The sequence below is a fragment of the Neovison vison genome, chromosome 13 (genome assembly GCF_020171115.1).
Source record: "Neovison vison isolate M4711 chromosome 13, ASM_NN_V1, whole genome shotgun sequence".
In the NCBI taxonomy this organism is placed as follows: domain Eukaryota; kingdom Metazoa; phylum Chordata; class Mammalia; order Carnivora; family Mustelidae; genus Neogale; species Neogale vison.
Window position 1 is genome coordinate 16,991,126 of NC_058103.1, and position 23,352 is coordinate 17,014,477.

At 55.0% G+C, this 23,352-nt stretch overlaps 1 protein-coding gene across 1 annotated transcript in view; it reads left to right on the top strand.

The window, feature by feature from the left end:
- The window catches only part of ESRRB (estrogen related receptor beta), a 55,740-nt gene extending 33,328 nt beyond the window's left edge, over nucleotides 1-22,412 (top strand). The window contains exons 3-6 of the mRNA XM_044229586.1: nucleotides 4,758-4,868; nucleotides 5,319-5,480; nucleotides 13,235-13,504; nucleotides 19,377-22,412. Of these exons, the coding sequence (XP_044085521.1) occupies nucleotides 4,758-4,868; nucleotides 5,319-5,480; nucleotides 13,235-13,504; nucleotides 19,377-19,621 (788 nt within the window). The 3' untranslated portion in view covers nucleotides 19,622-22,412. The remainder of the gene's footprint in view (nucleotides 1-4,757; nucleotides 4,869-5,318; nucleotides 5,481-13,234; nucleotides 13,505-19,376) is intronic.
- The last annotated feature ends 940 nt before the right edge of the window (nucleotides 22,413-23,352 follow it).

A 23,352-nucleotide genomic window follows, 5' to 3' on the forward strand; every position in this document is an offset into this window, starting at 1 on the left:
TGGAAGAATACGGCTGTGTCACTTAGGTGGGGGCGGAGCCTGTGGGAAGGGGGGCTCTGGGCTGGGAAGCCCAGGCCTACACCTCAGGATTCCTCCACCCTAAATATGATGACCTCTTTACCCTTGGGACAGTATCGGGGGAGGAGAGCTCAGAAAGCAGAGCTGACGTGGGCTCTTTCCCTTAAGACCCTACTGAAGAGTGGATGGGAGCAGAGGGAAACACGTGCAAGGTGGCGTGGGAAAGTCCCCATGAAGGCTGCCGAGCGTGGAGGTGGGAGGGACGGCCCCCCTGGCCTACTGGAACCAAGCATGGCCAACTGACCAAGCATTTTCCCACTAAGATGATCACAAAAGCATTATTCGGCGAGCAGAGTTGGTGTCACCATTGCCCCCTCGCCCATACCTGATGATGAGACGGACGCTATGAGAGCCAACTGCACCAAAGCCCTTCAAGCCATCAAGATGGGCGTGGGTCCTTGCCCGCTGGACCTGGAGCCCTTATGGGCTTGTGGCTGGGGTGAGACCTGGGAAAGCAGGCAGGAAGCCAGGAGGCAAGCCTGGCTCATGTTAGGCATCAGTTTGGGCATAATCAAACCCAGTGGGCTACTTTTCTTAAGAAAACAGAATAAGCTGATAATTGATAATGTGTATTGATTGGAGCCATTGACCATTCTGCTGTGAAGATCTAAAGGAGAAAATGTAGATGGAAGATGACACAAGCTGGGTCCTGGGGGGTGGTACCCTGGTGTAGCCAAGAATTGGTGGGTCCTGGCTCCTTTACTGGGCAGATCCCTCAACCATCCCCCGAGCCTCAGTGGTTCTTAATCATAAAATGGGGATAATTGTGCCAGCTTCATATGCTGTAGATGAAAAAGGGTAACACATAGCAAAAGTCTTCCATAAATTAGGCTGTTTACATGATTGTTCTTTTTTTAATATATTTTTTTATTTATTTGAGAGAGAGAGCTTGAGCAAAGGGAGGAGCAGGGGAAAGGGAGAAGCAGGCTCCCTGCTAAGCAAGGATCTGGGCGAGACTCGATCCCAGAACCCTGGGATTGTGACCTGAGCTGAAGGCAGACGCTTAACCGACTGAGCCACCCAGATGCCTCCTCGTGATTGTTCTCACTGTGACTTACCAGAGACATGTACACAGTGTCGGGAAAAGGAGTAATAATAATGGTGATGATGTCAGTAACAGCTCTGGCTTTCTCAACATCTGCTGGGCATTGGGCGCCATGACAGACCCTGGAATGGGACGGAGAGCAGCCCACTGGGTAGGGGCTCCTGGTCGGGAGGGGAAGCCACGGTGCTGTTGGAGCCCTGGAGGAAGCACCTGGCCCTCCTGGGGATCAGGGGAAGGAGGCCCATCGGTTCCTGTATGCACCGAGACTTCTTGAACACCCGCTAAAGGCTGGGCCCTGTGTCAGGACCGAGAACATTGCAGATCGAGGTAGTGGCTGAAGTGGCAAGTGCCAGCCTTGCCAAGGGACGCCTGCCTCATTCTTTGTTTTGTCGAGCAGTTCCCACTCCTGCTGACAGCCGCGGGGTGGAGGGGAGAACCGGGAGAGAAAGTCAAAGTGGGGAAGGGGCTCCTCCTGGACTCCAGGCAGACCCTGCTGTGTAGGAGATGGCGCAGAAAAGGGGTGACCTCATTGTCCTCTGAAGGACATTGACAAAGCTCGGCATTTTCGCTTTTCATCTTAACAGCTTTTCAGGAAGAAGCAGAGCTTGGTAGAGGGTTTGGCTCTCAGTGTTGTAGGCAGGGGTGAGCCGCTCGGTGGCTGGGTCACAGGAGGGGGTCAGGAGACCAGGGACCTTTGCCCCCAAAACCTTCAAGGGAGGAGCTGTCCTTCCTACGTTTCTGTGCCTGCTTCTTCTGCCCTGAGCAGCCGGGAGGGGTGGAGGGTGGGAGCCAAAGTCCTCCCAGCACGTGGGTGTTAGTTCCTGCGCGGATGGGCCTCTGCTGTCCCCTTCAAGGTCCAAGGCACGGCTGGTCGCTCGGATAATTCCTTCCCAGACTCACCGGCCTCTGTACCCAGAGTCACCTTGTCAGCATGCTGACTCGGATTCGTGGCGGGGGGACAGCCTGAGATGTTTGCATTTCAGACTCGCTCCCAGGTGAGGCCTGGCTGGGACCACCCCAGAGAAGGAGGAGGGCAGCAGCCATTCCATGTCCCACCTGCATCCACGCAGCCCTCTGTCACACGCACATGCTGACCCAAGTGCTACCTCATGAGCACCGCTTGGCCGGGGGCTTTCTCTGGGCACCTGCGTGAATGCCCCAAGGCCCTCATCTGCTGTAGAGGTCCCTGGGGCGTGTCCTACCCTGTCTCCCAGGGTCCTCAGTGAGGCCGAGCCTCCGTGGCCGACACCCAGAACCCAGAGACCCCTGCTCGGGAACCCACTGGTTACTGGCTGTCTTCCCGAGTTCACCTTCTGGATAAAGTCTACTCGTCTCAGGGTCTGGAGAACCCAGGTGCAGGTGTGGTCAGTTGCAGTCCATTCTGCCCCTCAATGCAAAAGGGGAGTTCACTGGAAGCTTCTCTGGAGGCTCCAAGAGCACACTGAGAGGCCAGCAAGGGCCAGGGAAAGCTCAGGCACAGGAGATTTTGGTGGCAGGGAGCGTGTGGCCTGGGGCTGCCCTGACCACGTGCCATTTGATCAAAGCCTCTCATGGACTGGGCCTATATGTCCCAGGGCCATGCTTCGACCTCCAGACGGGGGCCAGCAGGAGGACCTGCCGCACTTGGATATCCAGAGTCGGGGGTGGGCAAAGGCCTCCTCCGAGATGACGCACCACAGCGGGATTGAATTACCTTCACGCAAGGAGCAGGGGTGGGATGCCGGGTCGACCCTTTCCCCCCGAAAAAGTTCACTGCAGCCATGTCCAGCATCGAGTACAGGAGCACCTGTCTGTAGTAAAAAGGATACTGCCGCTGGGAATGTGGAGCAGTGACTAGCCAAAGACACCATCCCCTTGGGCGGTCTGGTTGGGTGCCCCTGGGGGAAGAGGTGGTCTGAGCCCTCAACCTGAGGCATTCGTCACCCCAAGTTCCTTTAGGGCAGTTAGCAGTTGAAGGGCTGGCCCCTGCCATTTAGAAAACAGTGATTTTTACTTCTAGTGGCACCTGTGGCTCTAGGGGACTTGTCTCTGGTCCCAGGGACTGAACTGGACGAGCTGTGCATTCTAAGAAACCGCCAGAAAATCGCCCCTGGCATGAAGGGGATCCAAATCCTCATCCTATCCAGTTACCGTCCCTTCCTCCTGCCTCTCCCCGAGAAGGGCCTGAGCCGACAGGACCAGCGGCCGCCCCTGCCACCCTGGGAGGACAGGCAGGAGGAGGTGCTGGGGAAAGTGCCGGACGGGGCCCTGGATGAAGATGCACCGCTGGGGCTCTGTGAGGGCGATGCCGTTGACCTTTGGGAGAGGAAAAGGGGTTGAGTTGGGCCTGTCAGCTCAGAGGCTGAGGAGACCACCCCGCTGTCCTCTCCTCAGGACTCCGGCTCTGTCGGACATACTAGGTGTTTTATTTATTTATTTTAAAAAAAGATTTTATTTATTCATTTGACACAGAGCGACACAGTGAGGGAGGGAACACAAGCAGGGGGTGTGGGAGAGGGAGAAGCAGGCTTCCCGCTGAGCAGGGAGCCCTATGTGGGTCTCGATCCCAGGATTGTGATCTGAGCCGAAGGCAGCTGCTTAATGACTGAGCCACCCAGGCGTCCCTTATTAATGTGTTTTAGTCAAGACCTGTTTCAAGGGAAGGAAACTGGAGCCTGTCGCTCTGCTAATTTGTTGGGTCCCATCCGTTTTCTAGGCCAGGCCGCGGAGGTTGGTGGCCTGTGTGAATGCGTGTGCCTGTGGATGAGGAACCCATCTGAGGTCCTGTCCACCCTGTGAGCTGGTAGGGGTATCAGATGGTACCAGCAGGTCTCTCTAGATAGCAGGAGCTGAGGGGTGGAGTGGGTTTCTGGAAGGCCCTAGAGACCCGGGGAAATAGCCGATCTCTCTGAGAGAGGTCCTCTCTCCTGGGGAGGGATGTTACGGGGGCGTGGCCACACCTGCTTTTTGCACCTGCTGCTGGGAGACTCGGCGGTGTTCGCTCACTAGCTGCGGTCAGGACTTCCTCACCTGCATCCCCGTCGAGGGCTGCCCACACTTCTGCTGCTGAGGGTACTCCCACTGCCCTGACCAGTCTTCACCCTCCCTCTGTTCTAGAAGAGACCGTAGAATGCCATCCTGTAGTCTCGGAAGGTGGGATCCAGAAACTGCTGTTTGTCATGAACCCCTGTGCGGATGCCGTGTATGTGAAAAGTCTGAAAATTCTTGTTTAAAAAAAAAAAAAATCTTGTTTTCATATTTGAGGTGCCTGCTAGAGGCCGAGATTCCTTTCCTCTCTTGCAAACCAACTCAGCACTCCTGGGTTCCCAGCAGATCTACAATAAGGAATGTCCCTTCCCCGACACCTAGAGGAGCGCTTCTGTTGTGTTTCCCTCTAGAGACAGAACAACTCAAGAGCTGAAGGTTGATCAGGATTGGTTGGGTTCAGGAGGATGCCAAACCGGAGTCAAGGCCAGGCCCAGGGGCTGTTGGTATTAGAGTTGAGTGAGGATTGCCCAACTCTGGCCCGAGGCTGGCCCCAGGGCAGCTGGAAAGACATCGAGTCCGGGGGCACAAAGCCAGAGTTGAAATTCAGAGCTAGTGCTAAGTCCCCTGATGTTGGAAAACCTAATACCTTTTCCCCTTCTTCCCCCAGGTGTGCGCCTTGACCGCGTGCGTGGAGGCCGTCAGAAATACAAACGGCGGCTGGACTCGGAGAGCAGCCCGTACCTGAGCTTACAGATTTCTCCGCCTGCTAAAAAGCCATGTGAGTGCCAGGGTCGCCCGTGCCCCTTCTGCCCACATCATGCCTGGAACATCTGGCATCCTTTGGAGGCAATGCCACCTTCCCACGGCTGGGTCTGGGACAGTGTGCATCTCGGGGAGGTGGCCTCAGGGCCTGGCTTGGTGCCTTCATTTAGAAGGCTTTTCCATGTGGGGTTTATAGAATATGGCTCCAAGCGAAGCATGATCCTACGAAGGCCTGGGCCAGCATCCAGAATACCGCCCTCACCTCCCACTCAAAGCAGGGTCCTCTCGAGAGAATTCACCAGCTTCCCTTGGATATTTGTCAGGAACCCAAATCACCACGGCCAATAAGTTTACAAAGTCAGAGGGGAGGGAGGTGACCTTCTAGGACTCCCCAGATCCCGAATTTTCTTCCCGAGTACCTTCCTGTTTTCCCCAACATTTACATTCCTCCTCTGGTCATTGGCAGTGACCAAGATTGTCTCCTACCTGCTGGTGGCGGAGCCCGACAAGCTGTATGCCATGCCTCCCCCTGGCATGCCCGAGGGCGACATCAAGGCCCTGACCACTCTCTGTGACCTGGCCGACAGGGAGCTCGTGGTCATCATCGGCTGGGCCAAGCACATCCCAGGTGAGTCCTGTGGGGCCAGGGACACTCAGCTACTGTCCCCACGGCCATGATCCTGATGCCTGGGAGCCTGGGCTCCTGGAAGCCATCTTTTCTTCTGGGCTCCTCTTCTCTCCTTGTGGGATTGGAGGTGAGCAGGTGTGGGAAGGTACGGTAATGTTCTTGAACATTCTTGGTACTACTCTTCAGAACCAGTTACCATCCTAGAGGGGTGGCAATTGCATCCACGATAGGTTAAGATCCAGAGAGCAAGTTTTTTGAATCCTTGAAGGCCAAGGAAGGGTTTCCTTGCAGATCTTACTGGAGATGCACGAGGAAACAAGGCAGGCGAGAATTGAGGCTCTTGCTTCCTTTAGAGGCTGGGGGACTGGTGTGGTTAAGAACACAGGCTGGGGGGGGCGCCTGGGTGGCTCAGTGAGTTAAGCCGCTGCCTTCAGCTCAGGTCATGATCTCAGGGTCCTGGGATCGAGTCCCGCATCGGGCTCTCTGCTCAGCGGGGAGCCTGCTTCCCTCCCTCTCTCTGCCTGCCTCTCTGCCTACTTGTGATCTCTCTCTGTCAAATAAATAAATAAAATCTTAAAAAAAAAACACGGGCTGGGGAAAGGGACTGGGATTCGGGTTCTGGGTCTGTAACTTATGAACTGTGTCTCCCTGAGCGGGTCCCCTGCGCCCTCCGTGAATAGGGAATGCCAATGGTGCTTCTTCGTGGGCTTTGATGAGGACGAACCATGAGCATGAGTGATGTGCGGGACACGCTAGTGTTCATTGCGGACTCACTGTCACGCTGTGCCTGATGGGGAGGGAGGCCTCTCTCCTAACAGGCAGCATGGAGAGTTATGTGTGAACAGGCTTCGCATGATACGGACTTCATTTGCTGTATGTGGCCCAGACCTGTCTTTCAGCTTCCTCCTGGATAAACGGTGGAAACTGATCCTTAGTTTTGTTTTTGTAGACACCGATACCCACGTACGTTGCATTACACACATGTTGGGCAGTTTGCAAAGGTTGTGCAGTGAATCCCTTGTTCGGTTCTAACAGCGTGTCTCGTGTGTGCTGGGGACATCCCGTGTTCCGCCGTGGACTTGGAGTCTTACTAGCTCTGTGACACGGGGCAGTTTATCTTCCTGTCTATAGATCCTTCTCATGTTTGTCACCAGCTCTGAGAAATGGATACAGTGCGCCTGGCGGTAGTAGCCAACGTGTCTCAGACTTCGCATGCCAAGGCCCACAGTGGATGGGAGTGAGTCAGAATGTCCTTGTGTAAGAGGCGTGCTCAGCCCTTAGGAAGGAGTTGTCCTGTCCCGACCAGGCCTCAGGAGGTGATGCTGGTGTCACTTAGCTGGCAGGAAGCGTAGGATTTCTTCCGCGGGGACTCCCTGGTGGCCCCTGGGGTTCTGACTCGGGGTGGGTTCCCAGGGGATCTGAGCTGGAGCGCCCTTACTAAGGAGCTCAGTCTCTTGGGATGACACACTCAGTGGCTTTGAATCTGGCCTGTGCTGATTCAGCACAGATGTGGGGTCAAGCCACTGCTTAAGACACCTCAGCCTGGATTGCTCCACTAACCCAGGGCCAAATCTGGTACAGCTCCCTCTCTCCCTCCCCGTTCTGTCCCGGGTCCACAAGCTCAGTCCTCTGCTGTGTCCCAGCAATGGCTCAGGAGTGGCTCCTGGCGGCACCCCCAGGTCACTGCTGCTTCTCCTGCCGCCAGTGCCCTCGACACCTCCGAGGGCGGGTGTTGAACCAGGAGGCACGGTCTCCCTTGCACCCCTCCTCTCCCACATCTTCCTGCCCCCCCCCCCAACTCCATCTCCCGCTGGTGCCCACCAAGAGGGCAGTGGGCCGAGCAGGGTGGTTGTTAGGGGCACAGACTTCGGGTTCAGACCGACCTGAGCTTTAGTGTCCTTGCCTGTGACTCAGGAATCGTAACAGAGGGTATGGCACAAGTGGCGCGACTGTGACCGGGTCATTGTCTTTGCTAGTAGTATGAAAAGCCTCCTTTCCCATCTCCATTTTCCTTGTCCAAAGCTGAATTCATTTTGATTAAAAAATAAAATAAACATAGGGGCTCATTTGTCTGTCTGAAACACTAATTTGCCTATTCTGCATAAATTTGCATGCTGAATTATTTGGGCCTGACCTTCTAGTGTTTAAGGTAAAATTAATTAAGAGTCTCCTGCCGCCACATGTAAACCTCCTATTAGGGGCGATGACATATCAAGTGCCTGATATATTTAAACTAATCGACTTATTTCCATCTCAGATTAGACAGAAAACTCACCTGCAGACCTGCTCGCTAGCCCTTAAGGGAGAGAGGGAGAGAAAGCCAGAAGAGGTTTTAGCAGGGCAGGTGCAAGCCAGCAATGCCACCCCCACTGGGGCTGCTATCTGCCCTTGCCCATCCTGTCCTCGACCACAGGACTTTCTTCTTAAGACAGCGCAGGTTGGCACCCAGCCCACTTAACTTAAGCACAGGAAACCCTATTTCGTGGGCCAGTATGGGCTAGCCTCTCAGGATCTTTTCAGAGCCTGGCACACAGAGGGTGCTTCATACTTGCCTTTGCATGCATTTATTGAGCATTAGCTGTATGTAAGGTTTCTTGCTAGGAGTTGGGGCTGATACAAAGAATTCGATTAATTTCTGCCCTGAGGACCTCATTTGGGAATCAGATGGATAATTTAAACAAAAAACAAAAACAACAAAATACCTTTTCATGGAAAATTTTAACCATATGAAAAGAGACCAAATAGTGTCTGGCACGTCCATGCATGCCGCTGCATGGCCCGTGTCACTTCCCCTCTGCCCTGTTTGCCATCTCCTATCCCGCATACTTAGAATGCAGCAAGAAGAACCACGGGCTAGAGTCACCAGGCAGGAGGGACCCCAGGGGCTGCAGCGACAGAGAGTGGAACCTGAGCTAGGCCTTCGGGATGGTGGGCCATGGCCATCAGAAGGCATTGGGGTGCCGAGAACACGAGTTTTAAGGCTGAGCCCAGAAACTGACCTGTGCACATGGGCACTGAGTGACTGGCGTGGCCAGGAGGAAGGATCATTTGAACACAAACTCCTTTCCCAGCAGCCCGCTCCTTTCACTCCTGTTTTTGAGCACACATGTTGCAGGGGTGAGTTCTGGGGGGAGCCAAGGCTGATGGCGACTCATGCAGTACTGCGGCTGCACGTTCGAGTCCATCTACCGCTGCCTTACACCGCACGCAGCCTTCTCCCTTGAGTCGAATTTCCCGAGCCCTGCATTGCTCAGGGGACGAGCCCAAGTCAATAGAGTGCCCACGTCCTGTTCCCAGTGAGCAACACAGCGCACACCAGAGGCAGCAGCCTTGAAGAGGCAGTGGGTGTCCCTTGACAGACTACAGCCTCTGGACTATTAGCCAGTTATCCCGCCACCCCAGGCGGCCTGCAGGCTGCCCCAGCCCGGGAGAGCCTTGTCCTGCCAGCTCTGGGGTCTGCAGGGGATCCCCCAGAGGCTTCCTCCAGAAACCCTGCTGCCAGGTAGCCACCATCTAGCTCCCACGGGGGAGGGAATGCCAGCGGCCAGTGAAATATGGGCTGCCGAGTGACAGCAGCTGTGTCTGGAGTGGCCTCAGATCCTATAATTACATCTCCCTTTATTACCTCTGCTAATGGCCCTCCAGGTCGACAGAAACGATAATAAATTAACAGATTATGAACTCCACTTGCCACAAATTATGTGCTCTTTTTTTTTTTTTTTTTTCTTAAATTCTAGGAGATCATGCTGTCACATCACTGGGGGATGGGGCTTGGGAAGAGCCTGAATGTTATCAGATCAGTTGGTGCAGATAAAGCAGCTTTGGGGGTGGGGGATGAGGGGGTGGGGGCAGAGCTCGAGGTGGGAGACCTGGGGAGACCGACGGGAGCGGCCAGCAGGACCTCAAGGGGGCAGTGTGTGATGTCAGGGCCCCGGGCCACACCAGCCTCTCTGGGCAGCAAGCCCTGACCCAGGCCCAGAATTGCTGATTGCTTGATGGAGGAGACCCAGCCCAGCACAGAAGAGCGGAAGTGGAGGGTGCTGGGTGGAAGGGCAGGGAGGAGGAGTGCTTCAGCCCTGCATTTGGGTTTAAATAAAAGAAAGGATATGTGCTTCTAGTACAGATGTCAGATGTGACAGAGGAATGGATATTAGGAGTTCCAAATTCCTCATCTTTCTTAAAACATCCCTGGGAATTTCCTGTGCACGTAGAACCCCTGTGTGCATGTCTGTGTGCACCTGTGCCTGCGCCTGTGTGTTCTCCCCCAACCATAGGGCTGTTCTTTTTTTTTTTTTTTTTTAAAGATTTTATTTATTTATTTGACAGATCACAAGTAGGCAGAGAGGCAGGAAGTGGGGGGGGGAAGCAGGGTCCCCATTGAGCAGAGAGCCCAATGCGGGGCTCGATCCCAGGACCCTGAGATCATGACCTGAGCCGAAGGCAAAGGCTTAATCCACTGAGGCACCCAGGAGCCCCATAGGACTGTTCTTTAACACTGCTTTATATCCTGCTTTCATTTAATTATGTAACACAGTAGCACTTTCCTGGGGCCAGGCACTGTACTAAGTGTTCTCTGTGATAGCTCATTTCATCCCACAGTCCCATGAAGGAAGTATTAATATTATTCCCATTTTACAGAGGAGGAAACTGAGGCACAGAGAAGTGGACATGCCCAGGGTCACAGCCAGTGGCCAGCAGGGCTAGAATTCCATCAGACAGTCTGGCTCTGGTGTCTGTGCCCTTAATACAGTTATATCTTCCTTACACTCGTGGGTATCTTTCCACACCCACAAAAACAGTTCTGCCTCATTCTTTCTGGTGGCTTCTAATGTGCCATTCATTTAGCTAATATTTAGGTTTATATGGTAATTACATGTATCACATTTGTTACATTTAGGTTGTTTCCTGTTTGGGGTCATTACAGACAGATCTAACAAACACCCTTCCCCAGTTATCTATGTGAGAGAAATTCCCAGTGTGGACTTGCTAGGTTGACGGGGGCAAGCCTTTTGTTTTATGCTCGATTGAGTTTTATTTTGGGAACATCTTAGTATGGACAGATTCAAAAGCCAAAACTAGATACACATGTGTCCACAAAACCCTCCCCTCCATCCCTTTCGCCTCCCCTTCTTTTTCCTAGAGCTGTTTTTATTTTTCATTTTCCCTTCTAGTGTTTTCTTTCTTCAAGGAGGTCTAGCCTTGGAGGGAGGCACAGACACTCAGAGGCGCCGGCTCCCTTCCTCCTGCCACCTGCTCTGCCCTTACCCAGAGGACCTGTCACTGGCTTGTGCCCAAGGGGCCGAGGTGGCGGAATCTGAACCTGTGTCTCAAGGATGAAGAGGGTCTCACTGATTCTTTGGGGGTCCATATTCTGGTCCCCTAAGAGTCAGGGCCCACTGGCATTGGTGCATCGATTCTGTTAGGAATATGCATTGGGTGTCCCCTTTGTCCCAGGCCAGTTGCTGGGCAGTGGGGAAGTTGTCCCAGGCCAGTTGCTGGGCAGCACAGGGAAGCCCATCCCGGCACGCAGGTGCGCTCACCCGGACGTCCTCACCACCCCCGACAGAGCTCTCTCACTTTGCAGGACTCAGCCTCCCGCACTTTCCAGTTGGGGCCACATTCGCCCATGGTGTGTCCTCAGAGCCCCTCCATCTCTCTGGCCCTTCGAACTGTCCTGACCTTGAGATCCCAGCCGAGCTCGGGGCTTGGGCGACCCTTTCCCTCCGGACTGCAAGATCTTGCACACGGGAGCCTGTTCTGGTTCCATCTTGCCATTCTGTCCCCAGTGCCTGGTGCAGGTGCCCAGTGAGGATTTGCCCAAGGAACAAAGAGACAGAAGCACGCTGTTACCTCTAGGGGTCGTACCTGCGTGGTGGGTCTCACGGCATTTTCTCCTTTCCGGAAGCCCCTGCTCTTCCCTCACCTCCCCTTTTGCAGCCTTCCGATTCAATTGTCTGTTGATTTCGCCCTGTCCACCTCCTACGTCTCCCTTCCTGATCTGTCCGCTTCCCGTGCAGCCCCCCGTGTCCCCCTGTACCCCCCCTCCCCGTGTCCCCGTGTGCACACACCCTCACGAGCCGGCTGATTGGGATCTGTTAATTAATGTCGCCCAAGGCCTCTCCCGCTCAGAGGCCCGATAAGGGAAATTGGATGTCCATTCTATCTGCCTTTTATTACCTCCCGGCTGTCCCTGCCACCACAGACTGCCACACACCCCTTGTGCACTGGGATCCAGACAGCACGCACGCACCTTACCCGCCCCCCCCGCCACCCGGTGCCACAGCCTGTCCCCGAGGAGAGGCCGGTCAGTCCAGGCCCAGCCCTCTCCATCAGCATCATTGTCTGTCGGTCACTGTGGATGCCAGCAGCCAGTGATGAGCCTGGGCGGGGGCAGGGGCAGTATAGATCGCACTCAGGAGCCATGATGACTGGCCTGAGAGGGTGCTCCCCAGCAGAGGGGAGCCCACCTGGTGAAGTGGCTTCCACCTCGGACTGCCCCCTAAAGTTGACCACGTCTGTGCTGGTTGGGAGAGGGTCAGTGGAGTTTAGACTCAGGGGACAGCAGGGGAGAGTAGGACAGACTCCGTGGAAACCCAGAGCAGTGGGCCTATGCCGAAGCTCGGGACCACCCCTGGCCTCCAGCCATGCCCAGAAAGGAGAGGGGAGTCAGGCTGACAGCATGCTAATAACAACAAAAGCAGTAATCCTAGTGACCTCCTCAGGCATCACCCTGGCTCCGGCTTGCTGGGCGATGACGCTCTGGGCTTTTTGTCTCATCAGTAACATTTGTGTGAGCTCCGAGAACATGATACCGGTTCTGCAACCATTGTCTCATTTAGATGTCCTGCGACTCTGAAGCAGGCGCTACTGTTCTGCCCATTTTATAAAAGAGGACGCTGAGTTTGTGGCAGTTAACATAGCTTTCACGTGGTCAGCCTACAGCTAGGAGAGGGGAAGTCAGGACTCAGGCCCAGGCAGTCTCCCGAGCACGCTGGACCAGACGGTGACATAATTCTGGAGCCTTCCCCATCGCTGACCTCCTTCTGCTCTGGAGTCGGCGTCCTTGCTAGCCGGCAGGGACACTCCCGTGATTCTAAGCTCACAGAATGCAGGACAGCTCAGGTCATTGTTAGGTGGAGAGTGATGGCGGGGGCAGCAAGGGTCTGACCCCTTGGGGGACAGGCTGCCTGTGAGAAAGTGCCCTCTGACCCTGGAGGCTCTTGAGCTCTTAGTGGCCCCAGGCTGTGGTCATGGGGAGCGGGGGTGGTCCCTGGCCAGGAACAGCTGAGTCCTCTTTCCTGATTGGGCCCTTGGGTCAGCACACACAGCTGAGACTTTGCACTGAGGATCAGGTGTCCCTTTAAAACACCAAAGCCTCCCCTGGCTGAGCAGAGAGAAAAATCCGCAAAGTCCCCTGGGGGAAGGGGACCCTATACTGCTGCCTCTTGATTCTGCTGTGAATTTAATAATTCCTTAAATTACAGATGCATTTAATTAATCAAAAAGCCTCTACAGACATTTCGAAAAAACAGCATAGAACTAACAATAATAGTGATAGCAACTGTCAACATTGACTGAGCTCTTGTTGTGTAAGTCTTTTCGCATTAATTTCCCATCTGACTCCTTGATCGAGGGAAGGACGAGGAGTCCAGCGGGGACAGAGGACGGGGTGGGATCCGGAGGTGCCCGGGACCCCCTTTTCCAGCCAGCCCACCTGATTGCTGCCTCCCTCCTTGCCCCTTCTCTTGCCGCAGGCTTCTCGAACCTGTCTCTCGGAGACCAGATGAGCCTGCTGCAGAGTGCCTGGATGGAGATCCTGATCCTGGGCATCGTGTACCGCTCGCTGCCCTACGACGACAAGCTGGTGTTCGCTGAGGACTACGTCATGGACGAGGAGCACTCCCGCCTCGCTGGGCTGCTGGAGCTGTACCGGGCCATCCTGCAGCTGGTGCGCAGGTACAAGAAGCTCAAGGTGGAGAAGGAGGAGTTTGTGACACTCAAGGCCCTGGCTCTGGCCAACTCAGGTAAGGGCGAGTATGGGTCCTGCAGCAGGCGCTCCCAGAGGTCTTGGTGGGCGGGGCCTGTGAGCAGGGCCACCGTGGGTGGGGGGCAGCGATGGCGAGAAGATGCTGGAGCTTCTTATCACCGGAGGCTGTGCACAGGTTGTCCTGAAGCTGAGAGGCTGGTGATGAAGGCCAGCAATCGGCAGGTGCTTCCCGAGCCCTGGATTTGTAGGGTACTAGACTGGGCCTCTGATGCCTAGCCTGGCACGCTGGTTAAGAACGCAGATTCCATAGCCAAGCTGCTAAGAGTCAAATCCTGCTCCCCCACCCCCCACCTTGGGCAAGTCGCTTTCCTCTTTGCCTCATTTTCTTTATCAATAAAATGGGAGCACTGAAGAGTTCCTACCCCACCAGACTGGGGAGGGATTTGTTCATACAGGATTATATTATACTCACAACATGCCTGGCGCATAAGTATTCAGCTTGTTCGGTAAATTAGTTAGGAACTTACTTAATTCTTACACACAACCCTATGAGCAAGGGTCTCGTGATTCTCTCCCCATTTTACAGATGGGGATATTGAGGCCTGGGGAGGTGAAAATTGCCCAGGGTGACACTGTTAAGGGGTGCCCAAGCTAGGACTCGATCCAAAGTCCTCTGCAAAATCAACCCCCAAGCTTATAAAACTGCTCCTTGAGTCTCCTAGTCAAACTGCCCAGATACAAAAGAGAAAAACCTGCCCAACCGAGTTGGTCTGGACTCTCATTAAAAAGGAGGCTTCAAAAAAAAAAAAAAAAAAAAAAAGGGGAGGCTTCAGGGGCGCCTGGGTGGCTCAGTGGGTTAGGCCGCTGCCTTCAGCTCAGGTCATGATCTCAGGGTCCTGGGATCGAGTCCCACATCAGGCTCTCTGCTCAGCAGGGAGCCTGCTTCCTCCTCTCTCTCTGCCTGCCTGTCTGCCTACTTATGATCTCTCTCCGTCAAATAAATAAATAAAATCTTTAAAAAAAAAAAAAAAAAAAAGGAGGCTTCAGGCCGCCTGGGTGGCTCACTAGGTTAAGCCTCTGCCTTCAGCCTGCATTGGGCTCTCTGCTCGAGCAGGAGTCTGCTTCCCACCCCCCACCCCCATCTGTCTCTCTGCCTACTTGTGACCCCTCTCTCTGTCAAATAAATAAATAAAATCTTTTAAAAAAAAAAAAAAAAAAGGAGGCTTCATGGGGCACCTGGGTGGCTTAGCTCAGTCAGTTAAGCATCTGATTCCTGATTTCCGCTCAAGTCATGATCTCGGGGTCCTGGGGTCAAGCCCCATATCTGGCTCTGTCCTCAGTGGGGAGTCTGCTCGAGGATTCCCTCTCCTCCTTCCGCTGCTCCTGCCCCTGCTCTCTAGCATTCTCTCTCTAAAATAAATAAATCTTTTTAAAAATTTATTTTTAATTAAAAAAATGAAAAGAAGGTTTCACTCCATTCCTTCAGCCCCTTCCAGCTCCTGGCTGGAATCCCTGGGGAGAGGGTCTGGGCATTGGCGATGCAGGTGAGCGAGTTGGAGTGTAATCTGTGTCCACAGTTAGGGAGCGGCCCCCACTGAGCCAGGTGGGGGCAGGTGGAGAATGCAGGGAAAAGTCAGGCTCCCTGTCCTAAAGAGAGTGTGTCAGGCAAGTTTGCTGTAGGGCGGCGTGTGCCAGAGTTCTTGCTCAAGTCCGGGTCCGAGGGACCCAGGTTCAAATTACAGCTCTGATGCTTAGTAGCAGTGTGACCCTGGGCAAGTTGGCAACCTTCCTCAGCCCTGTCCTTGTGTGTAAAATGGGGATATCCCAGTACCTCCTCCAAGCACTTTGCTGTTAAATGATCAGCTGAAGATAAAGCACTTAGGTCAGTGCCTGGCCTCGAGGAAATGTTCAATAAATATTAATTATTATCATTACTATTAATATTAGAGGAAACAAAGTGTTATCAGCACAGGGAAGAGGGAGAGCTGGTTCCCAGGGAGAGACAGAAGAGATAGGATGACCAAGTGGTTTGCTTGATCCTGTTGTTCCATGTTCCGGGAGCCCTCCATCGCCGGCAAACCCAGATTGTTGGCCCCCCAGCAGATCGCTTCATAGAGAAGGCAGGGGATGCCGCAGATGCCCTGGTCAGCCTCCCTTTACTGGGTTAGCGCTCCCGTGCCCCAGCAGCTGAGTTCCGCTGCTAACAACTCCCACTGTCCTTTCCCCAAGACCTGCCCTCACCTGTCTTGCCTAGAAAGCTGTGTACGTTGGCGCGTTTAGCCAGCGGTGACCCACATGAGGGAACAAAACTTCTGCAGGGTGGGATCAGAGCTCTGCATGGATCAGGCCAAAGTCAAGGCCATGTCCTCACTTTGCTTGCTTCCACACTCACTCTCGCCTGCCTCTCTCCCTCCCTTTCTCCTGAAAGCACCCCCGCCCCAGACATCCCAAGCACCTGAACCCTGGTTTGGGGCTCTGCTTTTGGGGAACCTGATCTAATCCAGACAGGCAAGCATTTTTTTTTTTTTTTTAGAACTCCCTTTTATTATTAAACAAATGCAAAATGATAATGAAAATTTTACAGGCTTTTATAACAGACTCTTTACATTTTAAGATTCCAAAATGGTAGTATATTCTTTGTGAGAGAATGCCAGTCCTGTTGTTGTTGTTGTTGTTGTTTTTAATTTATTTGACAGAAAAATCACAAGTAGGCAGAGAGGCAGGCAGAGCGGGGTGGGGGAGCAGGTTCCCTGCTGAGCAGAGTGCCCGATGCAGGGCTCGATCCCAGGACCCTGAAATCATGACCTGAGCCGAAGGCAGAGGCTTAGCCCACTGAGCCACCCAGGCGTCCCCCTGTTGGGTTTTTTAAAAATGGTTTTAAATTTCCAGAATAATTGAGCAGCTGGTGCCGTAGGTCTGTGCCTCTGTTCCACCCCGTCCACCACTGTACCCATGACTCCTCATCTTGTATTGGTGCAGTAATTTGTTACAATGAATGAGCCAATATTGATACATTGTTATTAACCGAAGTCCCTAGATGCCATCAGGGTTTACTTCCTGTGTGGTGTGGGTCTGCAGATTTGATAAATGGGTAGTGACAAAGCTCCCCCCTTTCCTGCCCTGCAGAACAGCCCCCTGCCCCGTAAGCCTGCACTCAACAACTCAGAGGGAAGCACGGGGACCAGCCCTGGCAAGAGGGGCTAGGAGCTTGTGTGGGCAGAGGAACCACAGGCAGCAGAGGAAATGGGAGTGGGAACGGTGCAGTCAGCAGGCTGCCAGGCCTCCGAGGGTACATCCTTGATTTTAGACTTCTCCAGACCTTTTCGTCATTGACCTAGAGCTTGGGCTGGCCCGTGCTGGGGGAGGGGAGTGAAGAGGTGGGAGGCAGGTCAACTGTCAACCTCCTCCCCGCTGGCCTCGGTGCCTGGTTGGGCCAGTTTTCAGCCGGCATTTTAGCTTTGCCATCTGCTTGCTCTGATCTCACAGGCACACGTGTGCACACACACACACACACACGTATACACATGAAGACAGGCACACAAATACAGATGTGTGCACACACATACAGAGACATGTGTGCACAAATGCACATATGCTCACAGACATTTGCTTGTGTGCACACCGATACGTGCACACGTAGACACGCATGTAGATAGACGTGGTCACGAGTATAGGCATGTGCATGCATAGACACTTGAACACATACAGACACAGGCATGGGCACACTCAACACACACATATGTATGCTCAAGTACACACACATACGCACATGTACCCATGTGCACACACACATGCGGACACAGAACTTGATGACTGGCCGTGGCTTAGAAACATGAGCTCAGCAGCACCCTTGCTAGCATCAAGTGTGGCCTGAGTACACACTTTGTCACACGAGAAAAAGTACCAGGGATCTGCCTTTCTTGCCCCATCTCCCAGACCACCGAGCAGGTACAGGTAGTTCAGGAAGTAGGCGGAGTTTGTGCAGCCCAGGGCAGGGGCAGGGGGAGAGCACAGGGCGGAACCACTCACCTGACTGAGGGGGCTGGCGCGAGGCAGAAGCGTGAAGCACATCAGAGGCTGGGGTCTTAAACCCCAGCCCCTCAGGAGCCCGTGGCTGTCTTTCACCCCAAGTCCTGGGCATCTCCAAGGCTCCCTGACAGCAGAAAAAATTCATAGCCATTGATTTTGTAATTAACAGTTTATCAATGCCATCGATACAGACTCGCTGATGGATTGCAAAGAAATTAATCTTGCAATGTTATTTTATTTCATTTTTGGTCGAAGGCAGCTGCCAATTTTGGTCTCCTTGGGGAGGGTAGGGGGAGGAGCAAGGAAGCTGTTGGAGAGGCAGGGGGTCTGGATGGCCACATCCCCAGCCTTAGAGGGACCAGCGCATCGTGGGTGCACGTTCTGGAACCTGCCGGGAGTGTAGGAGTAGAGGCATCTTGGGTATGAGGCCGGTAACACCCCAGCATGCTGAAGGCACTCGCCCTAGGCTGAGTCCTCATGGTAATGATGATAATACATTTATCAGGTGCTTACTAAGTGCCTGGTAATGTGCTGTTTCTTTTAATCCTCACCACTACCCTCTGAGGCATGGAGGCATTTGCTCCGTTTTACAGATGAGGATACAATCTCAGAGAGCCGGAGTAACTTGGCCAGAGTAACACAGCATCAAAGATTCCAGTCTTATCTGCCTCATTTGGCACTTTTCCCAGGAGGAAGAGGCAGGACCCTGGAGGCATGGGCTGAGTGTGGCTGCAAAAGATCAGACAGAAGGAGTCACGAGGGTCAGCCAGATAGAACAGCTGCTTTTGGCGGTTTGGTACCTAAACTAACCCGGCATGCAAGGGCATTGCCCTGCTCTCTTGAGGACCTCAGGAGCCTTGCCCCGCCTGCCTTGGCCGCCTGCCCAGAGCTCCCAGTTCACTTGATCGATGTGACCCCCGGGGCTTCATGCCTTTGGCAGGTTGAGCACTGCAGTTCAGGGTGCTGGCTCGGGCTCTTTAAGGAACATCAGAAGAAGGTGGGCTCTTTCCCTTGAGTCCAGGGATTGGGTGCCAGGAAATGGCCTTGGCTTCATCTCAGACCCTACTGTAAGCCAGCTGTCAGCAGATGCCCGCCTGCCCTGCTGGGATTTAGGCAACTTCCATTTGAACCCGTGACTCATGGCTGAGTCCAAAGCCCTCCTCGGGATTTGTAGAGGACTCCCAATAGCATCCGCTGTCACTGTGGCCCGTGCATCTGGCCATGCTGTCTCGGGCCCCCGCCCAGACCCCTGCCACAGGGCACTTGGGCACAGAGCTCAGCCCCTTCCTCCGTGTTTGCATGCTGTAAGCAGCGGACAGGCTGGTGCCTGGTGTCGGCAGCAGTGACAGTCCCAGTGATGATGCTGGTCATGGTGCCACCAGTGGGGCACTCAGTTCGGGACAAAGACTGTTTTTAGTCCTCAACTTGCATTAATTCACTTAACCTCTTGAGGTACATGTGGCTATTCTCTCAGAAAAGTGAGGCACAGAGAAGTTAAATCACTTGCCTAAAGTCACCCAGCTAGCAAGGGAGGTACACAGGACTCCAGCTCCAGTGATCTGGCTCCACAGTCCACCTGGCATCTCCAGGGCAGTGACCGGTCTGCTCACGTCCAAGTCCTTCAGGATCTCTGCTGACCCCTCTTGGTGGTTTCTCAAGAGATGACCTTCCAAGGTGCAGATGGCTCCCTGGCTCCAAGCCTTGGCTCTGTCACGGGCCTCTGTGACCTCAGGCTGGCAGTTTAGCGTCTGTAGTCAAGTGAGGGGAGGGGGGCAACAGCCCAGGGCCCCAAGCCACCCCCCTCACATCACCCCCGCTGAGATCTGGCCGCGCCCCCCCCCCCAGGGCTGCGCCTGCTGACGCTCTCCCTGTGCCCGCAGATTCCATGTACATCGAGGATCTGGAGGCCGTGCAGAAGCTGCAGGACCTGCTGCACGAGGCGCTGCAGGACTACGAGCTGAGCCAGCGCCACGAGGAGCCCCGGAGGACGGGCAAGCTGCTGCTGACGCTGCCCCTGCTGCGGCAGACGGCCGCCAAGGCCGTGCAGCACTTCTACAGCGTCAAACTGCAGGGCAAGGTGCCCATGCACAAACTCTTCCTGGAGATGCTGGAGGCCAAGGTCTGATGGCCCGGCACCTGGACTGACTCCCACCCGCGGACAGACCGGCGGACGGACCGCCACGGAGACCTCCACAGCCACCAGCCTCAACCTTCAAGCCCTGTATCATGGCCACGGGCAGTCCCAGAGGAAGGGCTCTCTCGCCTCCTGGCTGTGCGTGGAGTCCGGAGTATAGCGGGGCAGGGGAACAGGGAGGGGAGGGCAGGACGTGGGCTCATCTGTAACTGGCTTTTTCTTGGGTATGTTTTTCCTTCTCCATGGGCAGTGCTGAGGTCTGGGCCAGGGCTGACTCCCTTGAAACTGGAGACCATCGAGGAAGTGCTTCTTCCGCCCATGAAAGCCCCAGGAGACAGTAGTGTATCCTAACCCCACCCCCACGCCCCCACCCCACAGGGTGGGCAGTGCTCAGCGCCCAGGACCCCACCCAATTGGGTGGGTGCCACTGGAAGTTGTCCCTTCCCAGAGGGCAGGGGCTTTCTTCCAGAGGCCGTGCCTACTCTGCTACTTGGGGCTCCTCCAGCGGCCCCACGCCTTCCCCAGTCCCAGGGCCCCCTGCCCTGCAGCCTTTCTGCCTGGTGCACACTCCCCTCCCGATAGGGACCCCATCCAGAGAGCAGCTGCCAGAGCTCGGGCATCTTCCTGGGCACCCACCCCTTGGTACCCGCACACCTGCTTGTCACCACAGCACCAAAACCCACCTGTCCTCCTCTTCTTTCCCCTCTCCTCTCCTCGGAGATCCTGCTACTTCCTGCCCCTACCTCAGCTCACATGGTGGGTTCAGCCAGCAAAGGGGATTTCAGGTCCATAGCTGGGAACAGTGCTGCCTCTGAAAAGAGCAGGGCCAGGCAGTATTCCACAGAGCTCCTCCTCTTGCTTGGCCCTGTCAGCCTTCCGGCCAGCTCAGAGCAGATGGGCCTGTGGCAGTTTGGGGGAGACTAGGGGCCTGGCCACCTCTGAGGGCACCCTAGGCACTGATTTCCAGGCTGGCAGTCCTGGGAGGATTGGGGCAAAATGGGGAAAGGCTCAAACCAATATTTGCTGAGCACAGAAAATCCCAGAAGCAAGATAAGCAGGTGGGGAACCCTGAAGATGGTGTGCTCAGGAAGTTGCCGGCCGGGATCCCCGTGGGGCTAGCTTCTGAGGGCAGTAGACATCAGGTCACCTTGTGCCCTGCCTTCTGAACGGTTAGGCCAATAGTGTCACAGGAAGGGCTGTTGCTACCATCCTGAGACTAAGGCGTGACATAGCTCCCCAAATGCATTGCGAAGGGCCAGCCCTGTGGGGGGGCCCCTTGCCCCGTCTTCCTGGCCGCTGTGTCACGTGACTGACCACTCCAGTTTGCCCAGGATGTTCCTGGTTTTAGCACTGAAAAGCTTGTCCCGGGAAACCCCTCAGCCCCAGGCAGATGGGGACAGTCACCAGATTACTGTGAGTGGCCTTGAGAGAAGGTCCACTCCGGACAGCTCTTACCAGCCCATCTGCTGAGCACAGACTGGCCGATGGCAGCTCAGAGGGTCCCCCGACAAGGAAGGTGGGGTCAGGCATGGTGGGGAAGGCACCCTCTGAAGCAAAGATCAGAGAAGCCCTACCTGGGGGATCCACGCCCACTGACCCAGACCTCCTGGCACCTGGAGAGGCTGGTGGATCGGCCTGCAGGTGCTGGCTCCCATGGCCCTGCAGCCTTCCATGGGAAGCAGGTGTTGCTGGTTTCACCTTGCTGCCTCTCTGCCCCAGACCCACCCCCTGAACTGTGCTGTGAGGTCGCCCCAGGCCTGAGGGTTGGCTGAGACCCAGAGGCTGCAGAGGGGCTCTCCGCTGGCCTCATGAGCAAGATAGAGTGTTCCAAGAGGCCTCACAGCCAGGTGAAGTGTGCTGTCCTGTTAGCCTGTGGGGAGTGCAAGGCCAAAGCCGCGTGACGGTCTGCACTGGAATTACTGTCCAGGACGCTTCATCCTTAGCTACCTGGGCAGTCCTGAGGCGGGCTCACAAGCACGGAGGCATTAAGGGACCCACGCAAAGCCCCCCAGTGTGAGAGCTGTTAGGAGCCACACCCTAAGGTCAGAGCCCGAGATCCCTCGTGGTGAGAGGAACTGGGGTATGCTCCTTGGGAGCGTCTCCCCCCGCCTTCTGCTGTGCTGTGTGCTTTGGTGGGGTGGGGGGGGGCGGCACCTTCTCCCCGGGGTGGCACTTCTGGTGCCAGCGTGAGGCCCGAGCTGGCGGCCAGGGCCTGTGCGAGGCTGGTATCTGCGACCAGCCGTTTTTAGGAGAAGCATCTTCACTGCACGGGTTTGGGGTGGGTGGGAGTCCGTGTGTGGATGGGTCCGGGGCTTCTGCAAGCGTCCTGCCATCAGATCCTCCCTCTAGCCGTGAGGGGGAGGTGGCTCTGTGCCAGCATGCGGGGCTCTGCTCTTCCTCTGAAACCCCAGTGGCCGCGGGAGATGGCTCCGGCGCGCTGGGAGCTCTGGCCGGTGGGAAAGGCCCTGGTGTGCACTGACGGAGCCATCAGACGGTCAGAGAGAAAATGTAGGCCAGCTTTTTAGTTGGAGGTCTTGCCAGCTCTGGGGCCTCCCTGGGAAAGGGGACCCTGACTTACCCTGACTTAGTGGGGGATGGGGAAGCGAGGAGAGTTTAGGATGCCAGCCCTTCCCCTCCAAATGGGCAGAACTTGCTTGCCTCCCTCCCTGTCCCCAAATCTGCTGTTCATGGAAAATCTGTAAAGACGAAATTGCCCTTCTCACTTGTACTCTCGTGATACAGGTCATTGAAATGAACCAAGAAATAAAATGTAAAAATCCAACCATGGAGAAGGTGGTATTGGCTGGGTTTTGTTTGGTTCCCGTGTCCCCACCCTTCCTAGAGCTTCTAGACTGTGTCACACATGAACCTGGGTGGTGGCCCCCCGTTTCTGCATCCAGAAAACCGAGGATTTCCCAGGCCACGACTGAAGAACCGAGTAGAAGACTCGAGACCGGACCCGGGTGCTGGTGGGGAGGCCAGGCAGGGCTTCAGAGTAGCCAGAATCGACACCCAGCTCCGTGGCAGGGGCTCCCCTCTTCCCTCCGCCAGGCCCCCCGTTACCCCTGTGTGGATGGGAGAAGTCCGGGGCGGGGCGCAGGGCAGGGGTGACAAACGGGACGGGAAGACAGAAGGGCCCAGGCCCGTGGAAGAGCACCAAAGAAACGCACGATGTGGAAAGATTGTTTTATTTTCTGATAATGATTAAATGGCTGGAATGGCTTCATAAGATGTATATATTTTTTGAAATGGCAGTCCTTCTTTGCTTCCCCCCGTGTATGTATTTCTGCCTCTTGTCTGTGTTCTCCCCTGGGACACCCCCCCCCCACCCCATGTAAATCACATGCCTTAGGAGTCTTCTGTCCTGGTCCCGTGTATCTGGCATCTAATAAATAAGGAACGGCCTGTTGGAGAGTTTCTTCACCCGTGACCTTTCCGGGCTTGCTGTCCCTTGGACAGCGCTGCCTTTAGACCTCAGGCCAATGCTGGGCCTGGCTGGCTGGAGAACCAGCCTCAGAGTTCTCCGGGCGTTGAAGTAGGCATTTTATTTATTTATTTATTTATTTTAAAAGATTTTTATTTATTTATTTGACAGACAGAGACCACAAGTAGGCAGAGAGGCAGGCAGAGAGAGAAGGAGAAGCAGGCTCCCTGCTGAGCAGATAGCCCAATGTGGAACTTGATCCCAGGACCCTGGGATCATGACCTGAGCTGAAGGCAGA